The sequence below is a fragment of the Helicoverpa armigera genome, chromosome 17, assembly GCF_030705265.1.
Source record: "Helicoverpa armigera isolate CAAS_96S chromosome 17, ASM3070526v1, whole genome shotgun sequence".
NCBI classification, from domain to species: Eukaryota; Metazoa; Arthropoda; class Insecta; order Lepidoptera; family Noctuidae; genus Helicoverpa; species Helicoverpa armigera.
In genome coordinates, this window is record NC_087136.1 from 9,148,564 (window position 1) to 9,174,238 (window position 25,675).

The 25,675-nt window shown below is 35.3% G+C and overlaps 1 protein-coding gene across 1 annotated transcript; it reads left to right on the plus strand.

Moving 5' to 3' along the window:
• Positions 1-1,443: 1,443 nt before the first annotated feature.
• LOC110384297 (organic cation transporter protein) lies at positions 1,444-24,182 on the plus strand. Its single transcript, XM_064038882.1, has 6 exons — positions 1,444-1,835; positions 5,952-6,168; positions 10,257-10,512; positions 17,674-18,306; positions 22,949-23,127; positions 23,666-24,182. Exons 1-6 carry the CDS (start codon positions 1,663-1,665, stop codon positions 23,855-23,857), a joined length of 1,650 nt encoding a protein of 549 aa, XP_063894952.1. The 5' UTR covers positions 1,444-1,662; the 3' UTR covers positions 23,858-24,182.
• The last annotated feature ends 1,493 nt before the right edge of the window (positions 24,183-25,675 follow it).

A 25,675-nucleotide genomic window follows, 5' to 3' on the forward strand; every position in this document is an offset into this window, starting at 1 on the left:
TAATGTGATCTCTCAAGTTTTGTATAATCTGAATGTTTTTCTTGAAAACTTACGAAGTGTGAGTGACCCCAGTCACTCACACCGATCCCACTACATGTTCCTCCCAAACAAGTCAAATCCACCATTATCACAAGCCTTACAGAATAAAAACCACGGCCGATTTCTCATTTAAGGAGGTCAGCCAGCTACGCAGGACATATTATAGTGTACGAGCATTTGCGCAGACACAGGTGCACTCTCTATTCCTTCACTCTCATAACCCGATGGGACGGCAATCCGACACGACCGGAAAAAGATCAGGCGCAGGACCGACATTTACCTGCTCTCCGATGCACGATTGAATCAATCACCAACTTAAAGACTACGGGCTACTTTGCGAAAGTTTAAGAAAATCCACAAAGTAATTTCGGCCCGACCCGGGAATCGAACCCGAGACCTCGAGCACAGCAGCCGCGTTTGCGACCACTAGACCAACGAGGCAGTGCAGAATAATTAGTAGCTAATACAGTTGTTATGTAATGTCAGACGTATTTGATAAACATGCGCGCGCGCAACACCTGATCTCGAACATGATGGTGTTACGTACATATGGTAGTTTCTGATTTTGACAGAACACCAGGTGTTTTCTGCACTTTTTCAAGTTTTTTGGTGACTATTTGCTATTAAAGTAAGTAAAGGAGTAAAAGTAAATGTCTTACTCGGAGATAGGCAGCAGCATCTCCGAAGATAAAGATATCACCATGACTAGGCGCAGCGCGGTACTCTCACACACTCTCATCACCACATCTCATACTCTCATACTCACCTTTATTCGGCTGACTTGATACAGATGTGACGAATTGTAGCCAGCTGTTCTCTCGAATTAAACTGTTAGAACAAACGGGTCATTATATTAGCTACAGCCTTTTTTCCATCAGTCATCTATACTAATACAAATAAAAACAAACAAATAAGTACGAACTACTATTATTATGTAGCTACGGAAGAGCGCATTTTGCCTGTTTAGAAAATAGTACTGCAGTTAGTAATACTTAGCATATTTTGTCTCCACTCTAAAGTTTATCTACATAGTGACTCTGTCAATAATCAAGTTGTTTAGACTATGGTTTCTAACTTGAAAGATGAAAGTCTACTTAATGACGTCATACACAGTATCCAACTTACGAAAAAGCAAAATTTCCTTCCCCTTTTTTGTGATGATGTAGAGAAAGGATACTAAGCTTTTGTTACAGGTTCATGCAATAAGATACCTGAGAATCAGCAAGAAATATAATCGTATGTAGATATACATATGTAGATACGGATTAGCATCTTAGTTTAGACTATTCCGCAGTGCGTCAGACACCGCTAACAAGACAAATTGACAACTTACAAACAACTTAATGCCTCTTACCAACAAAGGAACTTCTCATAGTAAAAGTAGTTGTAAATAGAGTATAGATTCTTATTCAATGTTATCGTAAGTAAACTCCGCTTCGATAGGCAATGATTTTAACATGAACAATAAAAAGCATAGACTGACTCAGTCGCGCGCACTATCGGCACGGCGACCGTTGCCGCGAACGCGTTCCATATTCAAACTACAATTCCATAATTAAATACGAAAAGTGTTCTAATTTTTTTAAATATTTTTTTTTTAATAATAGTGTTGTGTTTTGAAAGATGGATCCCGAAAAAAAACAAACTTCCGAAGTGTCAGTGGACGATATTTTGACAATTTTGGGACCTTTCGGAAAATTCAATGTTTATAGTTACATTTTGATACTGTTCCCTGTGTTTTTGGCGGGAATGTATTCGTCGGTTTATAATTTTGAAGTTATGGATCTGAAATATAGGTAAGGCTTTTATTTTTTTAAGTTGTGATGAAGTGTTTTAACCTTTCATTCAATAGAAACGTGGTTTAGCTGGCATTTCATAAATTTTTTAACTTATTCGATAATATACAGCAATAACTTTTACTACAAATATAAAACTTTGATTTAACCAACTTCCCAAGGAATTCAACTTATTGTTTATATATGTTTAGTATAAATTATATTTAGGCTTTCTATATAATAATAAACATCAGCTGTTAACAGTCATAACAAATTGGATTTGTTTGAAAACTAACTAATTAGCTAGAGTGCTATAAATAGTCTAAATAACTTGGCTGATAAGGTACTTTAAAAAATCTGATTTACAAAAAATAACGCAAATTATTTAAGTATATTCCTTTAACGGGATTTGAACTCGAAATTAAACTAGTATTTTTATAAAAAAATGAAAACTGGGCGCGTTTTGGTACGTATAAATAAAATAAATACCTAATGGAAGATGAATTAATCTGGAAGCAAATATAATTTAATATTTTTTCATAATTATTCTATCAACAACAAATTAGAATTTATCTCTCTCTCTAGTCTAACTCTCTACTCTAGTCTAAAAGTAAAAAAATAGAGTAAATTAAGTCAGTGATAATAAAGAAAATAGTAAATACTGGGAACAATCAATCTTCTTTATTATTCTTTACAAGGCAAAGGGACAAGGCAATGATTTATTTCATTTCTTGTTTATTGATTAGCGTTAGGATAGTCAATTTATTTATTGATCCGATTTTATTTTATTTTTTTCTTTCAATCATCCTCCGAGCCTTTTATTTCTTTTAATTTTATTTCTTTCAATATGGGCTTATCTTGCTAGCTTGAAATATAAGGCATTATGCCCACAGTTTACAGTAATGTTACTTTCATAGCACGTGCCTTGTGGATAGGTCAGGCATATAAATAACGACTTTGTTAGTAAACTTACAATGGATGATATTTGACGCGAACTGTGTTGCTACCAAAGCTATTACTCGCTTGGTAACAACGCAGCAAGTAAGGAATAGTATTTCCCGCGGTTGCGCTCGCGCCGTGAAGGTATTACATCTTACATCTGCATATTAAAGTATATCTATTATAATCTTCGATAAATAATCTGTCTAACACAAATATTTCAATTTCGACCTGTAGGTATTTCTTGAGATTAACAAATAAACGACTTTAGATAGAGATACCCGGTAAAATGTAAACGTTTGGCTGGCTTCCGCCATTGGGATCACCCGCATCCCTATTGCACACACCCGGATCAAAAGAAGCTGTCCTGGTGCTATAAAATTACCTATTTAACAAATCGATACGGTTTTTCCAAATCGGAGTAGTTCATGAAAATAAGTACGTTCAAGTAAACAAATTAGCTGTTCAGCTTTATAGTATTAGTTAAAATTCGGTCTATTTTTTTGAAGAAAATCTAAGCCAAAGTCATTCAGATAAAAAAGTAACTTTCCTATTTATATATTCTTACTTGAAAAAAAGCATTAGTTAGAGAAATAACTATCGATAACAAAAAAAATGCGATAAAAAGTCACTTTCAATCAAATCAAGTTAAAAGACAAAAAATAAACTAAGTACATTATATTGTTCGCGGTTATATTTAGACAAAAGTAAGTAGTTAGTTATTCTTTTGTGTAAGTAATAGTACAATTTCTTATTTCTATTTACTTTTTCTGGTTTTCCAAGGTTAAGGTTGAAAGTATAAATAATTATGTAACTAAGTACATGTTTCTATTTGATCAGCAATATTTATTTAGTACGCATAATCAGCATTCTTGTTTAGTGGGTATTGTATTATGTTTAATATGATTTTTCAGCTGTTTCCGTATACATTATGTAATCTTTGCAGAAACAACAAAATTTAAAGTAAATCTATTCGATCATGTAGGTTTTTTTAAAGCATGGTTATTCGAGTTTCGAGGGCCTCTTATTGTCTAAACCTGCTTAAGCTGTGGGATTATTCGAAACAGTTATCATGTTTTTGTTCAACAACTTATTATAAAACTTGTTTATTAAAAGTACTGGCATTTAGTACTAGGTTTAATTCATCAAATTCCTTCGAGGTTTAAATTGAACCTAGCATTAAAGCTGTTCTTTTTAAAGATCACGTTTAAAGACAAGACAAGAGTCTAAAACTTGAAAGTCTTTATTAAGATAAGACTTTCTGATTCCGTGGAAGGGAGTTTCTAAAAACTTTTTAGAAATACAGGTTTATAGTTATAGATTAACTTTCATATACATAAAACTGTACCTTTACTAGGCCACACATTATTTACCACATTCCTTATGACCGTTAGAATAACTTAGGCGTAGTTCAAAACATGTTTTTATTGCGTTTCGAAGAACCTCTAATTCTATTGTTAGACCACACTGCAAACTTTTAGTCGGCCGATAGTTTGTTTGACCTCATAAATAAGTACGAAGATGAATGGTAGTACGCACATTACAAAGATCTGGTATTTAGCTGGTATCAGTCCGACTGAAGGAGACCTGTGATTGGAATCAAGATTTTCTTAAAAAAATATATTAACTATCGGGTCAACTATCGGCCGACTGTTTAGTCTCCTGTGTGCGGCTACGCTAATTCTATTGTAAAGAATCCTTGGCGAAATCATCACCTTGCCTCCATGTTGCTAAAATTAAACCTTACTATGCTTATATGGCTAATTTATATTTGGATAATACATTGACACTTGAACGGGGTCGCCCGTGTTTACATCGCAAAAATTACAAGGCTTGAAAACCGCTAGTTTTGAACTACTAATATTTGTAGTACTTAACTGAAATTTTGGACAGAAATATGACCGTTTTTGCTGCTACTCAAAATCATCTTCTCATTAAAAAAATACATGTTATGGAGCTTAATGTTCCTTTGAGGTGATTGGAGGAAATTTACTCAGAATTTTCTCAAAGATGGGACATTACCTAAAGCCAAAATTAACTATGATGGTTCTACAACTAGCAGTAATTAATTTCATCGAAAAATCTTCCAATAGATATATGATTTTTCTATGGGGGATTTTGACCAGAATGACATTAACCACAATGACATTTAATTCTTGACCAATCAGGCACGGTTGTCGAAAAGGCTTCATGTGGCTAATCACTTGTTCAAATTGAAATTCATGTATCCCTTATTAAGGAAAGGTTGTTGACAGACTTTACACTTAATTATCTTTAGGGAATGTTTCTCATGTTTTTCCTGTAAATTAAAAATGTTTATTGCATTTGTTTTCCGGATAGGAAATAATGTTTTATTGCAATTGCTATTTACTTAATTTCATTTTAATAAGGTCGTAACTTATGTATTTTGTAAGTTAAAATAGTTTTTTCTTCGAGTAGATTTTACATCAATTATGTGGTAAATAAAAAGTTATAAAAATCACAAAAAATAAATTTATTTTAAGAGTACTTGACAAACATCAATTAAGTACTTCATACACACGTTACTCAATTTAACGAGGACTAAATAAACACAATCTAGATAAATTATTTTAAGTCAAATAACGTGGGATATGTCAATATACCTCTAATTAATAGTTAATTAACTACGACATTTCTTTGTGAACTTTTTGATAACCTAGAAGGACAATGGTGATGGTTCGAAACAGAGCACAGACTAATATTTATCAATAATGCTGATATTCCCGATAATTGTACTACGAATGTGTCAATGACCTTAGAAACATCAAAACAGTGAATAAATTAATAAAATCATAAACTTTTTTTATGTTTTTTCCTCGTATTTCTCTCTTTTGGAAAACTAAGTAGAAACTATGTTAACTTGCCGTGCCGAATAAATTATTAAGAACTTTCTTAGTGGTAGTAGAAATTAAGTGTTTTTCTTGAGAATACTTAGGTACACGTAATTAGATTGTATAATTAATCCATTAGCCAAACCTGGGCTTTTAGAATCTATTTTATTTACCAAAATAAATACACACAACCAAACAGACATACATGTCTTGCCTGGGAGTTTGTTGCGCCACTTCTTCTTCCCAACAAAAACCCAACACACACATGTTTTGGGGGCTGTCTTTTGTTTTTGACGCCCGAAAAGTGCTGATCCTTTATACTCAAATCACCCTTTCCTTTTCCCAGATGTTCAGTACCAGAATGCGAGGACAACCCCGATCACATCAACTTCACTATACCCCACGGCAATGACGGGGTTCCTGCCAAATGTCTGCGCTACGCCCCTTTCTCCAACGTGTCACAGTACAACTCCAGTCAGTGTTCCCCACACCATTATGACACGTCCACTGAGATTGAGTGTGATTCCTACGTGTATTTGGAAGAACATTCTATTGTTAAAGAGGTAAGAGAAAGAGAAAATTGACATTATTGTAGGCCTTAGACCAATAATTCGGTTCTGCTGGACTACAATATGTAATGTGTATACAGATGTTTGCATCAATCACAAAAAAAGTTAAAAAAGGCAAGCATGGAATACCTAGTTTTTATTTGGATGGATCAGGTTTCAATGCATAGGTATACAGGTGAAGCATAACGAACCGATTTTCTTTAATAGACTCATAAATAGCATTGCTAATAACTTTCGCAATTTCTGAAACCTATGTCTTCACACTGAGAAACTGAAATCAATTAAAATCCCGCTCAAACCGAGCTTCAGAAGCAACATACATTAATTAGCAACATACGTGTATGTAAAATTGTCGATAAGCATGTCAAAATACAGTCACTAATCAATTTAGTCACAACACCTTTTGAGCTCATGAACGGATATGTCAAATGCACACAACGGCACCTTTATTATGTTTTCCATACATTATAACCATTCACGCTTCTGTGAGCCCCGTAAATACTTGATCATTATAATTTCCTTGATAAATAGGTTTGGCGCAAATTACTAGACACCTGTACATTGTTCGAATAAGTGCTTAAATTGCCTGAATTGCTCACACGTTTCAAATTAACCGAATATGTTTGGATTTTGAGTATAATTATAGATTATTACTGGATATTCTCATCTTCCTAGTTTTTGGTTTTTATGTAATTTTACGTTGGTATAACTGCCTTGCCTTTTGCCAAATATGTTGGGGTCGGCTTCCAGTCTCACCGTATGCAGCTGAGTACCAGTGTTTTACAAGGAGCGACTGCCTATCTGGCCTCCTTAACCCAGTTACCCGGGCTACTCGATACCCCCAAGTAAGACTGGTTGTCAGACTGACTGGCTTACGACTACCCGTAACGACTGCCAGAGATGTTCAAATGACAGTCGGGACCAACAGTTTATCGTTCTTGGTAACAATATGTTATTAAAATAAATTCGTATGACGTTCTCAGTCTGCATACCAAAAATCAATTGAGTAAATATTGTATTCAATAGTTTAGTCTCCAAAAATTGATTTAATTTTCTGCATCATGTACGGATTTTACTTTTTTTGATCTGTTATTTAATATATTTAGTAATGCAGAACTTAATTATAAATATGTTATCATGTTCAGTACAGAAACTGAACCTACGAGATGATAAACGGTTGCTATTTATCTAAAATCTGCAAGTAAACCGTTTTATTTTCTTCATTTGGCATCATTCTCCGAAATGTGTCTATAAGCTATGAAAGGTAAAACCCATGTTTTAGGTGTGAAAAACATAGTTAAATATTAGACATGAGACAGTTCTAAAAATACCGCAAAGTATCGCCTTATTATCAACTTGTTAAATCCGGTGATTTTATCTGTACTTATGTACCTATATGTATTTATATTAAAATTTGATTGTTTGAATCGAATATGCTCCGGAACTACTGAACAAATTTGTTTTATCCGGGTGCGGGAAGAATTGTACCTAGAATGCGGGTAAAACCGCGTGGAAAAGCTAGTTACTAATGCATCGATCAATAGAGGTAGAATGTACGAAATTACATACCTATATCTGTTCATTTGTTCTTACTTTGTTTTCAAAAGCTTAATTTTTTTATAAGTTTCAGAATTATATAGTTTTCTTTGGCTCAAAGTCAAAGTGAAAGTCAAAAAGTTTCCTTTCGAAGATTTTTTCACACATTGACTGTTTAATATGATAATGTATTCTTCATACATATTTACCTCTATGAACTATATTTGTCATATTTAACCCTAATATTATTTAGCCACTATTGACATAAACATGCTAATTCATATCAAGTCACCTTACCTTAGTTAGGGGAAATATCAAACTCCAAAGCAGCTCTGGTTTTCCTATAAAAAAGTTCGTACGAAATTGTTTGTAGGGAATGGCTAAACTCAAAAACTAGTGAAGCAATTTAAAAAATTCTTGTACTGTTTGAAAGCTACACTCTTCCTTAGTAACATAGCAATCCCGAGTAATATAGTAAATCCGCGGAAAACGGCTAGTAAAAAATCTAATCATTATGAAATTAATGGCCAAGAATAATATGTCACTAGCTTTAAATGACGTCCTTTGGCATTTGATAAATTATAGGAAATAATAATTTTATTAGTGTCTCATAATGCATACATATATAAAAAGTTAACTGAAGATAATTATAGTTCTCATAAAGTATTTTCATTTGTTTTGATTACTTATAATAATGTAATTTATTGCTCATAGCTAAATTAAATTATTTGTACTTTATAAAAATTGCTTTAGTATTTCCCAGGAAAATCATTAAGCTACAACCTTCAAAAGGATTTCTAATCTCATTTTATTTGTAGGTATTCTTTAATATTTTGTTATATAATGTGTAGAATTACCAATGCTTTACTTTAAATTGCGGATTAATCTATGACAAAGTGGAGTGACGTTCAATCAAAGATGAAATCATCATTAAAGTCGAATACAATGTTTAATCGATATCAAAACTTATAAAATGTATCGAATCGATGTTCTGTGGGCCACGTGTAGTAATTTGCTTCAAACCAGTTGAAATACGCACGTTATTAAACCAATTCACCGTGCAAGGATCGGTTACGGATCATCGATAAGGAATTTTAATATCGATACCGAGAAAGAAACTGGTGCAACCTTGTTTGTGAGTTATTTTGTGTAATGAGAATTTTATGGTTGATTGAGAGATTAGTTGATACTAGTTACGTAATTGGTATTCATAAAAATATAATCAGATATATTATGTCATCAGAGGCTGCGTCAAGGGAATGATTCAGAAGGCAGTAAGTACTCCTTGATACGGCGCGTATTGTGAGGTTTCTCTAGGGTCCTAACCAACGGTACCTTGGACCCTGTAATCGATTTCAAAGGCCACCTATTTTTCTATATCATCATTAATTTAAGAGCCCAGCTCTTGTCGGTGCAGCTCCTTCCATTTACACCTATCCAGCGCCAACTCCTGAACTTCCTTATACGTCACAACCTTCACCTTTTCTTTAATTTGCTTGATGTAGCTATATCTTGGACAACCCCTTCCTCTCTTTCCTTCGACCTTCCCTTCCAATTTTTCTATATATTCTTTATTAATTTAATAGATTAAAAATTAGTTAAGTTTAATAAGCTGACTCGGATACGCTTCTTGACAGTCGGGTAAAGAATGTACTCCACTACTAAAACTACTTCTCTCTAAAGCTGTTACTTATTATTTGTGGTTCAATTCTCCATTGAACATATGATCCAATTTTTATGGAATTTGAACAGCCTAACAGGCATAGAAAACGTTGATCTTGATACACATATGAAAGTGCAAAATCAATGGAATTCTCTTGACCGTGAATAAAGAGCACGTTTTGATTTATCCATAGTATTGAAAGGTATTGATAATCTAATTTCACAGCCCGACCTGTATTGTAATGCGCCGTGAATCGTACTGATTTTTGAATTGGTCGTTAACTCGGATTGAAAATTCGAAATGTTATGTAAGTCCTTGTTTTGCGTAAGAGGATACCTAATGTTATTTTCTTCGTATGTTACTTATCTCAATCGATCTACAAAGATATCAATGACGCTCTTTTGTGGTATTTTCATTACACTTTGGGACCCGAGGACAATTTTAGTGACTAGAATTACTGTTAAATTATCGAAGTCCTAGGATATTTAAAAAGCTTTAAAAAAATTACTGCTGAAGTATCTAATTATGATAGGCTCAATATAAAAATCTGCTGGAGTCTTTTTATTTATTTTTTATTGATTTCTGCAACTTGGCAATCTGTGTTAACACAATAAGCCATTCAAATGGGGTGTCTTGATTACTGTCTTGTCAGTAGCAGAAAAAATTCCTTGTGAATCCCTTTCATCCGGTATCACCAAATCTCACGGTAAGTGAAGAGACACTACGCCGTTACAATCTGGAGTGTATGCTGGAGTCATTACCAAAAATCTTTTATCGAGTCCCTTTCTATTAAGAGAAACTTTTCCTCTGTCCCAACAGAAGTCTCCAGAAGACCACTAATGCTATAGAAACCCCACTAAATAATATTTTTCTTTATTTTCAGTTCGATCTCGGCTGCCAAGACTGGAAGCGATCCTTAGTAGGCACAGTTCACAACGCCGGTTTCTTCATCGCCATACCATTGACAGGACTCATCTCTGACAAATATGGCCGCCGTCCCGCCATAGTGTTCGCGGCAGTCGCGAACGGAATCTTCGGAGTCATTCGGGCATTGTCGGTTAATTACAATATGTTCGTTGTGTTCGAATTTTTGGAACCGGCATTTGGGGGAGGAGTTTATACGGCCTGTTTTGTGCTTGGTAAGTTTATTTTTATTTATTACAGTAATTATTAACTCTTTTTTCAATACATAGACCAGAAAGCAGTCGTCATTTTTATACAATTCTGCAATTTGACACAGAGATAACGGAGCTCCCATCTCTTTCTGTAGTAGGTACCTATGAATGTTCGGAATCTAGAAAGAACCAATGTGATCTTTACAAATCTATTTAAAACCCACTCCCCCGTGTAGGGTAGATAAATAACGATACCTACTAACTATAGCTAATACTACATAGCAAAGAAATAAAAACTGCCACTACCATTACTATATTTAGATCGTTGAATGAAGGGCTGCGGGTTGTTCGAAAGAGATACCGCGGCCCTAGCACATAAAAAGGCCTACGACGGAACACGACGGTTTTTAGTCAGTAAGAGTCTGACACTCCCTCACCGCTGCTAACCCACAGCGGGAGGGGTCATTTGATGATTTTTGAGGTCGTTAAAAAAAAAAGATCGTTGAATGAATAAAACAGCAGCGAAATTAAATTCGACAAAAATCATGTCGAAGAACCTTTCCCATTCAGACTTTAGAAAGACCCCGTTATTGCTCTTACGCACCTACCCAAACTTAGTACACAAAGACAACCTAACAGTTTCTAAGTAAACAGTATCAAAATACAAACCTGAGTAACCGATCACGGCTCAATTACTAAGGTCATTGTACGCGGAACACCGACTTCAGAGGTACCTCCATTTTCCTTGAGATTCGAACGGCGAAGGCAACAAGACATTTCTATCGAAAATGATTGGTAACTAATCATGTTGTAAACATAATACTATGACATAATATGTAATTAGTTACGTAGGAAATTGGTAGATAAAAAGCTTGTTTTGTTGCGTATTAGTTTTTGTAGGATTGGGTCTTTTTTTAGGGAGATGTTGGCTTGTGGTTAGATTTTTTTGGTAAGATTTCCTTGTAATAGTTGGGGCTTTTCCATTTAGTATTTTTGGTTGTAGTTGATTTGAGTGTGGAAATAATATGCTGGGTTCATACTGAATAGACTTTAAATATTCAAATAGAACTCAGGATCCATCATGTTCCGTCGTAGGCCTTTTATGTACCGGGGGCGCGGTAACTCTTTCGAACAATCCTATCTGGATAGAACTCAAGATTAGGTGAAGTTCTTATAACTATTTCAAGTTTGCTAGATCCTACTTTGACGCTTATTTTGAAGGACTGCGTTCAACGCTGGGGCGGCAATACGCTATAGGTATTATGGCAGCACCTTAGCATTACTTGTGCATATAGGGAGAAGAATGTGTGTTTACGCTGTTTTCTTCTCTCATGGGCTGCTCTTGTATATTTATACTAGCAAGGCATGGCTTCTTCTTAGAAATTATAGCAAGATCTTCAATTCTGACTTTTAGGGCAAAAAATATGTGTTATATAATATTTATTCATGGTTCCACATGGTTTGTACATAAGTGGCTTACCTCACGTGTCACAACATGAGATAACAGCATGACCAATATCAGATACACATGAATTTGTAAATAATGTGTTGCTTGCATTATTTGTAAGTCTAATCCATTGTAATTTGCAATACATGGGTCATACTTATAATTCCAATTGGGTTCGGTGTAAATCTTGTTGCTGAGATGAAGTGTGTGAAAAGAATTAAAAACAGTTTTTTTTTGTTATGCCTAGTTATTTAGGATTGACGACAAAGATTTTTGAAGTGACTTGTAGGTAATTTTAATGGATATCCAAACTAATATTATAAATGCGAAAGTAACTCTGTCTGTCTGTCTGTCTGTCTGTCTGTCTTTCTGTCTGTCTGTCTGTCTTTTCTTCACGCCTAAACTACTGAACCGATTTGTGTGAAATTTGGTACAGACATAGTTTGAAACTTGAGAAAGGACATAGGATAGTTTTTATTACAAAAAAAAATAAAAATAAAATTATTCCGGACTTATAGCGCCATCTATTGGTCAAATCAAAAATCTGCTGGTAGTCACTATACCACGCGAACGAAGTTGCGGGCAAAAGCTAGTTTTCATATAACTTTGTGTAATACCTGTTTTTTAGGTTTCCCATTTTTTTATAGCTGCCAAAGTATTTTAAAGTCAATGGAGTTACAATCATACAATTAGGGAATTTTTGCAGCTCCTAAATCGAATATTAGGTTTTCCAAAAGTCTAGCTATTTATGACCTTTTCATATAGAACCTATCAAGATATCAGCAAGAAAGATGTGATGCAATAAATTCTAACAACAATATGAAATAGTGATCTATCTCCCATCGAAGATAATCAGATAATAAAAACCGTAAGAATAGATAATATTTCCTCATACGCACGATACAACTGCGTTTAATAGTAATTGGTAATCTATAATTTGAAAACATTTTAATTGAATGCCACAAAGATTTATTATTCTCTTCCTATTAGAAGTGACCATTATCTACAATTTGTACACAAAGACTAGGAATCAATATTGACGTAATACCTACTTAAATAGTTAATGAATATGTTATCTTGCTTTTGTATAGGAAGATTTAGTAACATTGATATTTGCACGACTGTCATTGAACATCTTTGCCAGTCGCTACGGGTAGTCAGAAGCCAGTAAGTCTGACAACCAGTCTTACTAGGGGCTATTGGGTTGCCCGGGTAACTGGGTTGAGAAGGTCAGATAGGCAGTCGCTCCTTGTATTGCACTGATACTCAGCTGCATCTGGTGAGACTGGAAGCCGACTCCAACATAGTTGGGAAAAGGCTCGGAAAATGCTGAGATTTGTACGACAAATATTGCACTGTAACTTAATTTCAGTGTTTCAAGAACTTGTCATGAATGGTTTTTAATACTTCTGAAGCAATGAAGTAGGTTAACTTACACGAGCAAAACAGGAAAACCAGTGAGTGAAAGTTATTTCAAAATCACTTTTTATAAATGTATAACACTAACTTCTGCCCGCAGTTTCTCCCGCATCCCACAAAAGCTATACTTAGCCCGCCCTGATAAAAGGGCTATCTAACTCTGAAATATTTTTTCAATCAGGACCTAAGAGATGTGTTCAAGCAAACAAACTCATCATCTGTATTAATTAGTGCTTATATATTTATTAACCGAGACTTACTTTAAAAAATCTAGGCTCATTATTAAATGTTAGAAGGTAAAAGCCAGATCTAAATTAGTATCGTTAACCTTCCACCCCTCTCTTTACATTCAACCAATTAACACAACTCAATTTAAAAAGCAAAGCATCTGTATTTACCTTAATTCTGTCACCAAATTAATGTTTGAGTAAATACCGAAATTAGTGAGTTTGTCCTAAACAAACGGCTAGGACTCAGTTTAGGGACGCTCCTTAGTAAATACTTGGCTTTCAGGCCTGAGTAACAGTTTTGGGATAATATTTGAAGACTCGAAATTATTGCGAACTAATTTGGATGAAGTTTCTTTTTGAGGGTTAAGGCAATGTTGAGGTGTAAATTAAGAAGTAAGGTCAAAGGCATTTTTTTGTTGTTTAAAATTCAATTATATTTTTAGTGTAAAGAAAGGACACAAAAGAGTTGACATGTAGTCAAATATTTATCAAGAAAAATAGATTCAAAAGCATTTCCCCGGAGTGTATGCGACGACTCATGTAAATTTTCCTATAACTACACTCTTTTGCAAAAAAAACGGGCACCTATGCGAAATCTTAGTTTTAAGGACTTTACGTGTATTTCAAAGGGTTTTAATGATTGTAGTATGTTTCTAGCATCAAAAGGGTTAGCCAAGCATGCGTGAGAGTGTATTCTAAATTTGAATTTTGTACAATTGCTAAGAAATTGGTTAAACCTTGTTTTGGACTAATTGCTGGCAGAAAGTTCGTCGTAGTTTTAAAAAGTTTGTGATTTTCAGGAAAATGATAATGCAGTTTTAATTAATGATTAATGTATTTTCTTGTTAGATCAAAACATTTTTGAAAAACTATGCGTATTTGATAAAATTTTCACCTGCTCTAAATGGTCTATGCTGATGATCGACGGCAATGTTAAGAGTTTCGGTATTTTAGTGTAAAGCGTTCTATTGTTTAGATATTGTACTAACGTGTTTTAAAAAATCGCTTTTTCATACATAAACACTATTTAGAAGAGTATCGGTACCTTTGTCTGCGATAAAACCAATTTAAAGTAAGCAGTGCCCATCACAACTCGTCTCCTATAGGACTTTGACATTTTTAAAAGTCTTGAAATTTTACAAAATACATAAAATAGCGCATAGACTGTGAGCACGAGGTCCTAAGGTCTCGTAATTACTGATTTTTAAACAACCTCGTCTCTTGGGAAACTCCGTAGACCTCTGAAGATCTGTGAGTCTGAGCGTTCAAATAGCGTGTTTTCATCCGACGGATATTTTATTAAATAAACTTGCCTACAAAGAGATTTTCTGGCATCTGCAGCACTTTCTTGCTTAAATCATAACAATAATTGGCTAGCTGCTCATTTCTTAAGAAACATACGTTTGGCCAATAATTTTGAATTCTTGACTCCCTTTCAGCTAAATCGTTGTTTAGTAACCCGATATCTATGGAGATATCGAGAGCTTCAACGAGGCAATAATTTGACTTTTTAGATAGCTTTAACCCTCCTCATCATTTTTCATGTGGTTAATTTTAACTTTTATCACAAAATTTGGTATTTTTTTAATGTCAAAGTCCGATAAAGGCCGATTGTGATCGGCACTGCTTACTTTAATTTTGTTTTGTCGCAGCCAAAGGTACCGATACTCTTCTAAATAGTGTTTATTTATGAAAAAGCGATATTTTAAAACACGTGGGTACAATATCTAAACAATAGAACGCTTTACACTAAAATACCGAAACTCTTAACATTGCCATCAATCATCAGTATAGCCCATTTAGAGCAGGTGAAAATTTTATCAAATACGCATAGTTTTTCAAAAATGTTTTGATGTAACAAAAAAGTACATTAATCATTCATTAAAACTGCATTATCATTTTCCTGAAAATCACTTCAAAAACTTTTTAAAACTACGACGAACTTTCTGCCAGCAATTAGTCCAAAACAAGGTTTAACCAATTTCTTAACAATTGTACAAAATTCAAATTTAGAATACACTCTCACGCATGCTTGGCTAACCCTTTTGATGCTAGAAACATACTACAATCATTAAAACCCTTTGAAATACACGTAAATTCCTTAAAACTAAGATTTCGCATAGGTGCCCGTTTTTTTTGCAAAAGAGTTTATTTCCTTATAACGGGCACGTCAGAAAGAATCATAGGACCAAAAATTCACGTCAAAAAAATAGTTCCGTGAATAAGGACCAGCGTAAAACTGAAAACGCTCAACAATCCAAACTATTTAAGCATTTTAACCGGTTCAGCGACTATCATTCAAAATTGTTACAGTTTCAGCAATCCTAAATTGTCTCTATTCATTCAGTATTTTTATCAAATGGCGAGCCATTTTTTTTTGTTATTTCATTTCATTTTATTCTCACTGAATGATTTAAAACCGTTTTTATAGCGAATAAAAAGATCAACATTCACTTCATTTTACTGTAGTTTTTATTTATTTTAACTTTGTTGGATGGAAACTAATTTTATTTATTTTCATTTCGATTTTAAAATAGCTTAGAGTAACGGGTTGATTGTTTACAGTTAAGCTAAGCTTTTATTGATCAGTAGACGGACAGGGGACCATTCGTTTCATACAAGGACCTACTATAGCGACATGCTGTCATTACAGTTTTGTTTTTAAAATTTTAAGGTGTATTGTGTCACTGAGTTACTGAGTTGTGAAGGTCAAAGAGGCTCTCAATATATCACCTAGTCTTTAACGTGATCTGCATGTGTTTAGAGAGGAAAACAACCAAACATTAGTCGTTAAATTTATTACATCTAGGTCCTTACATTTTGTCACATTGCTTACCAACTCTAAAATGAAGTCATTCGATTGGATGTCATGTCACAAAAAGTGCACAAGAATAATTTACTTTCAGTGCAATGTTTTTTGTTCCGTATAGTTCTGGGTATTGATAGATGTTTTTGTATGCAAAACGGATTTGGAAATTCAGAGAAGCCGTTGAACATTATTGTGGTAGGTTTTTCCTCATCTACTTACCATAGATTCTATTCTATACGCATTAATTATAGGGTCCAGACAGATTTATTCGGCCGTGGTGGACATTCTCACATTTAATATAGTTATCGGCACGGATATCGAGCCATGACCTTCACCTGCGCAGAAGCGATTTATTGGTTTATTGCCTTATGTGTACAGTGCGCAAAGCGATCCCCACTCTTCCGCCGAGAGCTCAATATCCGTGCCGATTACTATACGAATGTGGGTTTGCGCACACACAAGTGTGCTACCCCCACGCTCTTTCAATCAGATGGAAGTGCAATCTCACTTTGCCTGGAATATATCAGATGCATAGGGGTATCACCACCAACATTCAGTCTTCGGGCTGCTTTGAGAAAGTTTCTTAAAACCCAATAACCAATTTCGGCCCGACCCGAGAATTGAACTCGTGACTATTAATAGAACAGTTAATGACTGCTATTATCACCAGAAATAAACATCAGCACCCAAATAACCTTCGCGATTGAACGCCTAATAATTCAGTTGAAACTAATTTAGTTTTTTTGTACCTCATCTTCCGGTCTTTGTTTTAGATCCTTTCTTGCACCGTTCATGGGAAACCGGTAGTTTTGCTTCATGGGGACCAAAAAATTTGCCATTCACAACATTTTTTTCTCATATTGAGAATTGGCGATGAAGCGTAGAAGGATTGGAATCACAAGATTTCAACTGTTTTTATTTTTTCAAACAAACAAACAATCAAATCTTTCAAGCTCTTTAATAATACTGTAGACGATGTAAATATACATATTTGAGGGTCATCGTTAAAGTTTAAAAGCATTGTTATCCTGAAAATGTTTGGCATAAAAATAGATTCTCAGACTAATTTGTTTGAGCTAGATATTCTAGACACGTCCAATTATATCTCCTATTGTAATTCAAGTTGCTGTTTAGCAAAAAACGTGGCTGCATAATAACAAATGCACCCAATTAACATGCATTGAATACTCAAAACCTACGGCTATTTGCAAAACAAACCAATTATTCTTCAAAGCTTATTTAACTACTTCATAAATTAACGATATAATCTCTTGTTTCAGCCTTAGAACTGGTGGGACCCAAAGGCAGAGTCTTCGTCAGCCTCCTCTTCAACACCATGTTCATCCTCGGAGGAGTCACAGTAACCCTACTATCCTGGTGGCTGCTAAACTGGAGATACCTTCTCTTCATCATCTACACTCCAGCAGTCTTCGTTTTCATCTACATCTGGACTTTAACAGAAAGTTTCCGTTGGCTATTCAGTAAGGGAAGATACGAAGAAGGTCTGAACGTCCTCAGCAAATCCGAAAAGATGAACAATGCTAACGTACCAAAAGACCACTACGAGCAAGTTGAAAAGCATGCCACCAAACAGAGAGACGAGAGAAAGTGTGAGAACGTGGAAAGAAACCAGTCTACCTTCAACCAACTCCTTACATCTCCTATGATTTGGAAAAGACTGTTTACCTGTTCTTTTCTGTGGATTTCTTCAACTCTGGTCTACTATGGGCTCTCTATAAACGCCATAGAGTTATCTGGGAATAGTTATGTGAATTATATAGTGATCTTAGTGATTGAGGCGCCAGCGAATGTCTGCAAGTTGATATTCTTGGACAGATTTGGCAGAAAAAGGGTGATAGCCACTGCGTTCTTTTTGACTGGATTGATTTTGATCAATTATGGATTTGTTCCAGGTAACTTGATTTTACTTTCTCGTTATATAAGTCTTTTACCTTAAATTCATTGGTTATGTATTATTTAAATATTAATGCTAAACACGGATTCTATCTAACCACAAATGATATGCATGATAGGCTTTATTTTACTTGGTTTTCCTCATCGAATTTGGATCTGTATTCATAGAAAGTTTTAGAAGTTGTTTATTTGACCACAGAATCTAAGTAGTCAAGTTGTTTGTTTGGACACGGCACCTAAATAGGTAGTTGTTGATACGCGGGTGAAATCACAAAAAAAAGCAACAGTAACATATGAAAAGTTGTCCCCCTACTTTCATCTACATTCTACATGACCTACAAATTATCACTAAAGTAACATCTCATACTAATTTACTGCATACAACTCCATGATTTTCGAACTAACCTAACTCAACGAGATAATAGTCGTATATTACACGCAACGTTTTGTTATTACGCATGCATTAAATGTTACTGTAAACAGTTTACATTAATGCGTTTGCACAAATCGTTATTTTATTAGATAAACAAGCTAATTACATCCTCATAGTGTTAAATTCCATTTGTTTATTGTTTTGTGTAGTACGTAGTATGCAAATTCTTTATGGTAATCGTAAAACCGGTTTATTACAATGTTATCGTTCAGTGCATTTTTGAGGTAATAGAATTTTGGCCTATATACATAAACAGCATCTGCCTAGCCTTTTCCCAACTATGTAGTCAGCCTCCAGTCTAACGGAATGCAGCTGAGTACAAGTCTTTTATAATAATAATAATAATCATTTATTTCAATCCATAAAGATCATAATTTAAAATACAAAAGTCAATAATAGTAAAATTAAATTAAATTATTACTTATAAATTGCTACGTTGCAACTGTGACCACATTAAGCATGCAACAATGGTTAATGTAGTGACAGTCGAACCTCTCAGCCAACATCCTCAAGATGGTGCTGGAGCTGGCGCGCACTCTGCGTACTAGGGATGTGCACCGCTTTCGCATCGTCGCATAGAAGCAGTCAATGCGCGACTCGGCGAACATCCCCGACGCACTGCAGAACCGAGGCAGCCCCAACAGCATCCTGTAGGCATTGTTGAATTGGACGCGTAGGGCGCTGTACTGTTTTTGAGTATAGTTAGCCCACAGGGCGCTCGAGTAAAAACAAGTGCAATACGCTCTAAAAAGAGTGTTTTTTACTTCCTTCGAGCATCGTGCAAACCTGCGAGCTATCATGTTCGCTCTAACAGACAACGCCCTACGCTCCCGCTCTAAGTCTGAATCGTCCTTCAAGTCAGAGGTCACCAGATGCCCAAGGTATTTAAAAGTGTCAACCCTTTTTAGCGGTACATTATTTAATTTGATGCTAGGAACACTATCAGGACATTTACCCTTGCCCGGAAAACCATACACTCACTTTTCTTAGTGTTGTAGAGCAGGCCATGACTGAGAGCATATTCCTCACAAATGCCGATCAGCTTAGACAGGCCACACACCGAGGCGCTCAGCAGCACCATGTCATCCGCATAGCTAATGTTGTTGACACAAACTCCACCAACATGGCATCCGACATGCGTGCTGCTCAGCCTCTCGATGAGTGCGTTTACATAAAGATTGAAGAGCGTTGGCGAGGTCAGCCCCTTGCCTCACCCCGCACTCCAACCTGTATGGCTCAGACAGCGTCCCCGACCACCGAACTACGTTGACCTGGTTCCCGTACCAATATTTGAGGATTTGAATACATTCGCTTGGCAGGGATGTATGGTTAAGTTTATCCCAGAGGATATCATAGGAAACCAGATCAAACGCTTTCGAAAGGTCGAGGAAGCAAGCATAGACTGGAGTTTTGCGATCAGTGTAGTACTTGACAGTCTCCTTCAAACACAGAATAGCTGTATCGGTGGATAGACCAGATTTGAAACCGAATTGATTGTCATGTAGCTCGAGATAGCTACTCAACAGTGTGTTAAGAAGACTGTCAAGCACTTTAGACAGAATTGTAGCCAGAGATAGGCCTATAGTTGTTAGCGTCACTTATATCTCCAGTCTTGCTTTTCACGATCGGTACCACCACGGTCTGCATCATAGCTGGAGGTAGATATGAGTGTCCCAGACATAGGGAGTAAAACATAGCTAGCACCCTTGGAAGATGGACACCCGCATGTTTAAGATGCTCGATACTCAAATGATCGTGGCCAGGAGACTTGCCTCGCGTCATGGTCGCAACAACCTTTGTAATATCTTTGGCCGTAAATCTTACACTGAGTTCCTGCCCCGAGTCAAGCCCTCATGTCCCAACCGTGATGGTCCCAATGGTGAAGTTACCATGAAATGGTTTTTAAACATTTGAGCTATGCTTTTTGGATCAGTAATGCCACCAACGCTCACAGGCAAGCCCGGCCTTCTGTTTACTTTATTAGTGGACTTCCAGAAACTTCGAAAATCATGTTTGGCGTGATGCATTGCCAGAATGTCCATTTTAATTTGTTCACTGTTATTTTGACACCATTTTAAACGGCTTTTAAAGATTTTACGGCTTTCTTGCATCTCACTCCAAACACGACCCGACTTCGGTCTGCCACACAATATCCATACCTGGAACTTAGCCCGAGCCTCCCGGTGAGCACTACTGACATGCCTGCTCCAACCTACTACAGGTTTCTTCTTACAAACCCTTTTATTGCCAGAGTAACTGTCATTAGCTGATCGGCTTAAGGCGTCTACAATTTCGTCATACAGTTTGTCAATAATAACCTTATGTTCCATATCATCACAAGAGAAATCACAGCAGTTACTCAATTCACTTGGAAAGTCTATTAATTTTAATCGTTCATTACATAAATTCGTATATAGTGTACTTTGTTCACAGTTTCTCTCGCCCCAACGTATTTTATTACATGAATCGTTCTTATTATGTTCTATTTTAGGTTTAATACTTTTTAAATTGCAACATATAAACAAAGGAAAGTGATCCGACCACATAACATCATGCTTAATTTCTACACTAACAATTGTTTGCATAGCCGAATCTGTAGCTAGACAGTGGTCTAACCAGCGTCTAGATCCGTTCGCATCACTTATAAAGCTGAACGTATCAGATGAGAGACCGAGTAATTCAACATCAGCACATCTCCACTCAGCCTCCGTACAAAAGTCTTTTAACTCGTTAAAAAATAACTGACCTGGATGAGCATTAAAGTCCCCGAGTAAGTAAACAGTTTCCGTATTTTCATTATTAATTATAGCACTCACCAAGCTTAGACAATCCGTAAATTCCGGTAGGTTCACAACACAATCGGTAGGCATATAAATGCTGAATACTAAAAATGACCTTTGCCCTAACTCCACTTTAATGGCACAGACGCGAGCATTGTCACACTGCACTATTGACACATTTTGTAGGACACTCTTCTTCCATAATATAGCCACTCCTCCATACGGCCGACCCACGAGCATGCCCGCAGTAGTATCCACAGCTGATGTCCCCACATAGCCATACTCAGGATCAATGTCACTTAGAAAATGGATATCATTCGGTAGAAGCCATGTTTCTTGCAAGGCTATTATATCAGAGGTATGACACATTTGCTTGACATAGTCTACCGATCGCTTCACACTTCTACAATTGAAACTCACCAGTGTATACAAGTTGTCTTTATCCATCAAATACATTCTCAGACCGGACACGTCGCGGCACCGCCTCGACGTTCGTTGTTTTGCGCTTGAAATTCACAAATCGCCTAAATATAACTCCTTGAGGCCATAAACCGCTATTGAGGAATAACGACGACTTGCTTTCTAATACGAAAAATTTGTAAGCCTTGTATTCTCTTTCATGCTTAAAAGATATTTTCTCTAACATAATATTTTCCTTAGTTTTATTGAAAACGTAATCTATTATATCTTCCTCCGTGGTATCGTTATGTATCCTCGTAATGAGAATCGGAATCTTTTTCTCCGCAGCTTTAAATTTACTCTCATTGTCGCGACATATTCCTGCCGAACCTGTATAGCGATATCTTAAAGGTTTCTTATAGAGAGTATTATTATCTTGGTCATTTCGCTTCGAGTTTGAGTCTAGGTTACGAACAATCTCACTCGACGCAACTTCATACTTATTATTCTCCTGAATTGCATTAGACTGGGTCAATGACGTCATGGAGCCTTTCTTAATACTCACTGCAGACTTAGACGACTTCGTGACATTACTACCGCTATCAACAACCGGTTTTATAACATCCAACCGGTGAGAAACAGCTGGTACGTTACAATGATTATTCTCCGATACCCCCACAATATCTCTAAATTGTATTGGGGTAGTTTCGAGTTCTTGTATGGAGCGACGTACTTTTATATGGAGCGACTGGCTATCTGACCTCCTCAACCCAGTTACTTGGAAAACCCGGAACCCTTCATAAGACTTGTGGTCAGATTTTCTTGCTTCCCTGTACCTATCTGCAATGACTGCCAAAGATCATCAAAAGACCGCCGGGACCCTGATGATCAATGGTTTAATTGATTACTTAATTGGACTCAAATTAAGACCCTTTTTGAGAAGTCGGTTAAAAACACGAGTAAATGTCATTCTAGACTCTTTTCCATACAGACAGTGTTACAATAAAAATCTATCTATTTTTGTTACAGCCGGCAACTGGTCAATACTCCTATACCTGGGTGGAAAGTTCTTCATAACGCTAGCATACAACTCCCTATACGTATTCGCAGCTGAAGTATTTCCCACAAACTATAGAACATCACTTCTAGCCATGTGTTCAACCATTGGCAGAATAGGTTCTACTGTGGCACCGCAAACTCCTTTGCTTGTAAGTATTTTTTTGAACTGGCAACCCAAAAAAAATGTTGCTTGTATGAATAAATTAGTAAGTTTTATTATAAACATTTTCAAGGCCGTATGGTAATCCTTTCGTTGTCTATGTAAAAAAAGTGAAAAAATTCCTAGAATTAAAATAGATTGAGATCAACAACATCATTAATTAAGATCTGTGTGAAAATTTTGTCTAATGTATTTATTATTAAGAATAATGTTGGTTCTTAAACAGTTTTTTATACTTAGACTGGATTTTAAACCTGTTTTGCTTACAAATGGATATGATGTTTTATTTAAATAATGATCGTTAAAAAAGTCAAAATTTTCCCCGCATAAAAATAATAACATCGTATTAATTCAGACAAAACTATGCCTAGAATAACTTGATTAACTTGTTATTTAGATTAAAGCAAGTTCTTAAGCAGGTATTTTAACGACCGGTTTTTAAAACAGTCTAGGTTATGAACATCTAATAATTTAACGACATTAATGGCCGTTAAAATTTCAATAACAAATATATTTTCCTTTCACAGACGAGGTTCTATATATACCTCCCAACAATGATATTCGGAGGCATGGCAGCCATATCTGGCTTTCTAGTACTTACCCTACCAGAGACAAACAATCAGAAACTACCAGACTCCTTGAAAGAAGCTCAAGATCAAGACAAAAAGAAGGCTGAGGAACCCATAGAGAAGACCGTAGACAACAAAACTAGATTATAGAAGTTTATGAAGTTAGACAATTTTGGAACAAACTTGTGAACTAGACAGTATATTTTGAAAATATTTTGCCTTATGTGAGAAGGCAAGTAACTATGTTTATTTTTATTTGGGAAAGTCATGAAAGCACTGTTGTAGTAATAACTGCCTAGCCTGTGAAAAGCCTGAATATTCAGGACTATTGCCAAGTGACATTCGGTTACTGTTTTTTAATGTTACCGGTATTTTACCAAATAAAGTATTAATTAACAAGTTTTTCAGTAAAACATAATGCACTGACTAAACCAAAATAGATTTAAATCTATTCTAAAATTATTAAAAAAACCTTTTTAATGAGGGTTTTGTAAAATGGCGTCCACGAGGTGGCAGCACCGAGTCGTCAGGTCCAGATAACTGTCAAAGTGCTTATCTTTACTATGAATAGTGAACGATTTTAGTGTTTTTTTTTATTTTATAATTAAAGCACTGCATTATTGTTTTACTATTGCGGTTGAGTAAATAAAAAAACTAAATCATATTGTGTTAAAAAAAATTTCAACAAGCTTTTCCTTAGTACCAGTGACTTTTGCACCCTCTCTCTTAGCTCAATTTTTAGTTCGGAAACCTTATTCTGACCGTAGTCCATAATAAAATCAATAACACTTCCAATATAACAGAATTTCAATAAACAATAAGTTCGGCACCTACAATTCCATACTATTTGACAGCTGTTTGGACCAGACGCATACGTGGCGCCACCCGGTGGCAGAAAAAATTTCAAAAACCCTCATTATGTTCACATATGCTAATAAGCTCTGTAGCTTTACAAACTGGATAATTTTAGGTTTTTTGGTTTCAATTTTTTAAGGTAAGTATTTATTTAATACCTTAAATATTTTGAGTATTTTAGTGTTCAAATTATTAGGGTTTATTAAATATGTATTAGGTATTGATTGACAAATATTACAATATGTATAATTAAATTGAATAAGGCTTGTGATTATTAATATTAAATTAGGTACGAGTATATATATATATATAAAAATATAGTATTTTTGTACGAAATTGTTTATAGGAAGAGGAGACGCCGCTAAGCGAAACTAGTTACCAGGATCTAGTTTTATAATAAAGTTAAAATTAAATATGTATTTTTACAATTTGATTTTTTAAATACAATATGGTGTTAAAATGTATTTCAAATGTACAAAATAAAAAGCAATTATAGACAATAAGGTACATAATAGTATTAATTGCAGAATGAGGTAGATTTAAGGAGAAATATATTCCAATAAAGTAAACGTCGCACAGATAAAAGCGAGCGATTTGAGAAACTATAGCTTTGTAAGTTTAACTTGAGATAATAAAATATAAGCCGAGAAAGTTAACCTTTACCTATCAGATTTGAATTATCTCCTGTGAATGAAACCCTCTCATAATAAACTATTTATCTTAATAGACTGATTATTACGATATCAGCACCTTTTCAATATCCCACTTGATTTTCTTTTTTTGGCACCCAGCGTGGGCCATTTTGGTTTTACAAACCAAACGATGTGTTACTTATTAAGTCTGCCCACGCGTTTTGTCTACGTAAATATCTATGTAGGCTGGTAAACACATTACCCTCCTTTGTGTGCCACAGTTGGGAACCAAATAAGCTAAAAAAAACTAGACGTAGACATCATTTTCTCAAATCGCTCTCGCTCGCCGTTAGTATGACAAAAGCTTTATGTCAAAGTTAAAATATACCATACCAATTGTTACTATCAATGCAATGTAGATAGTACCGTGATAATAGAATATATTAAGTTTTTTTTATTTATTTGTTTCATTTACGCCCAA

What these genes read in the sequence shown, in the direction of transcription:
- LOC110384297 (XM_064038882.1), top strand. Translation starts at nt 1,663, where the DNA reads ATGGATCCCGAAAAAAAACAAACTTCCGAAGTGTCAGTGGACGATATT. An exon ending in CAATTATGGATTTGTTCCAG is followed by an intron (nt 18,307 to 22,948) that starts GTAACTTGATTT and finishes TTTTTGTTACAG; the next exon opens with CCGGCAACTGGTCAATACTC. An exon ending in CACCGCAAACTCCTTTGCTT is followed by an intron (nt 23,128 to 23,665) that starts GTAAGTATTTTT and finishes TTCCTTTCACAG; the next exon opens with ACGAGGTTCTATATATACCT.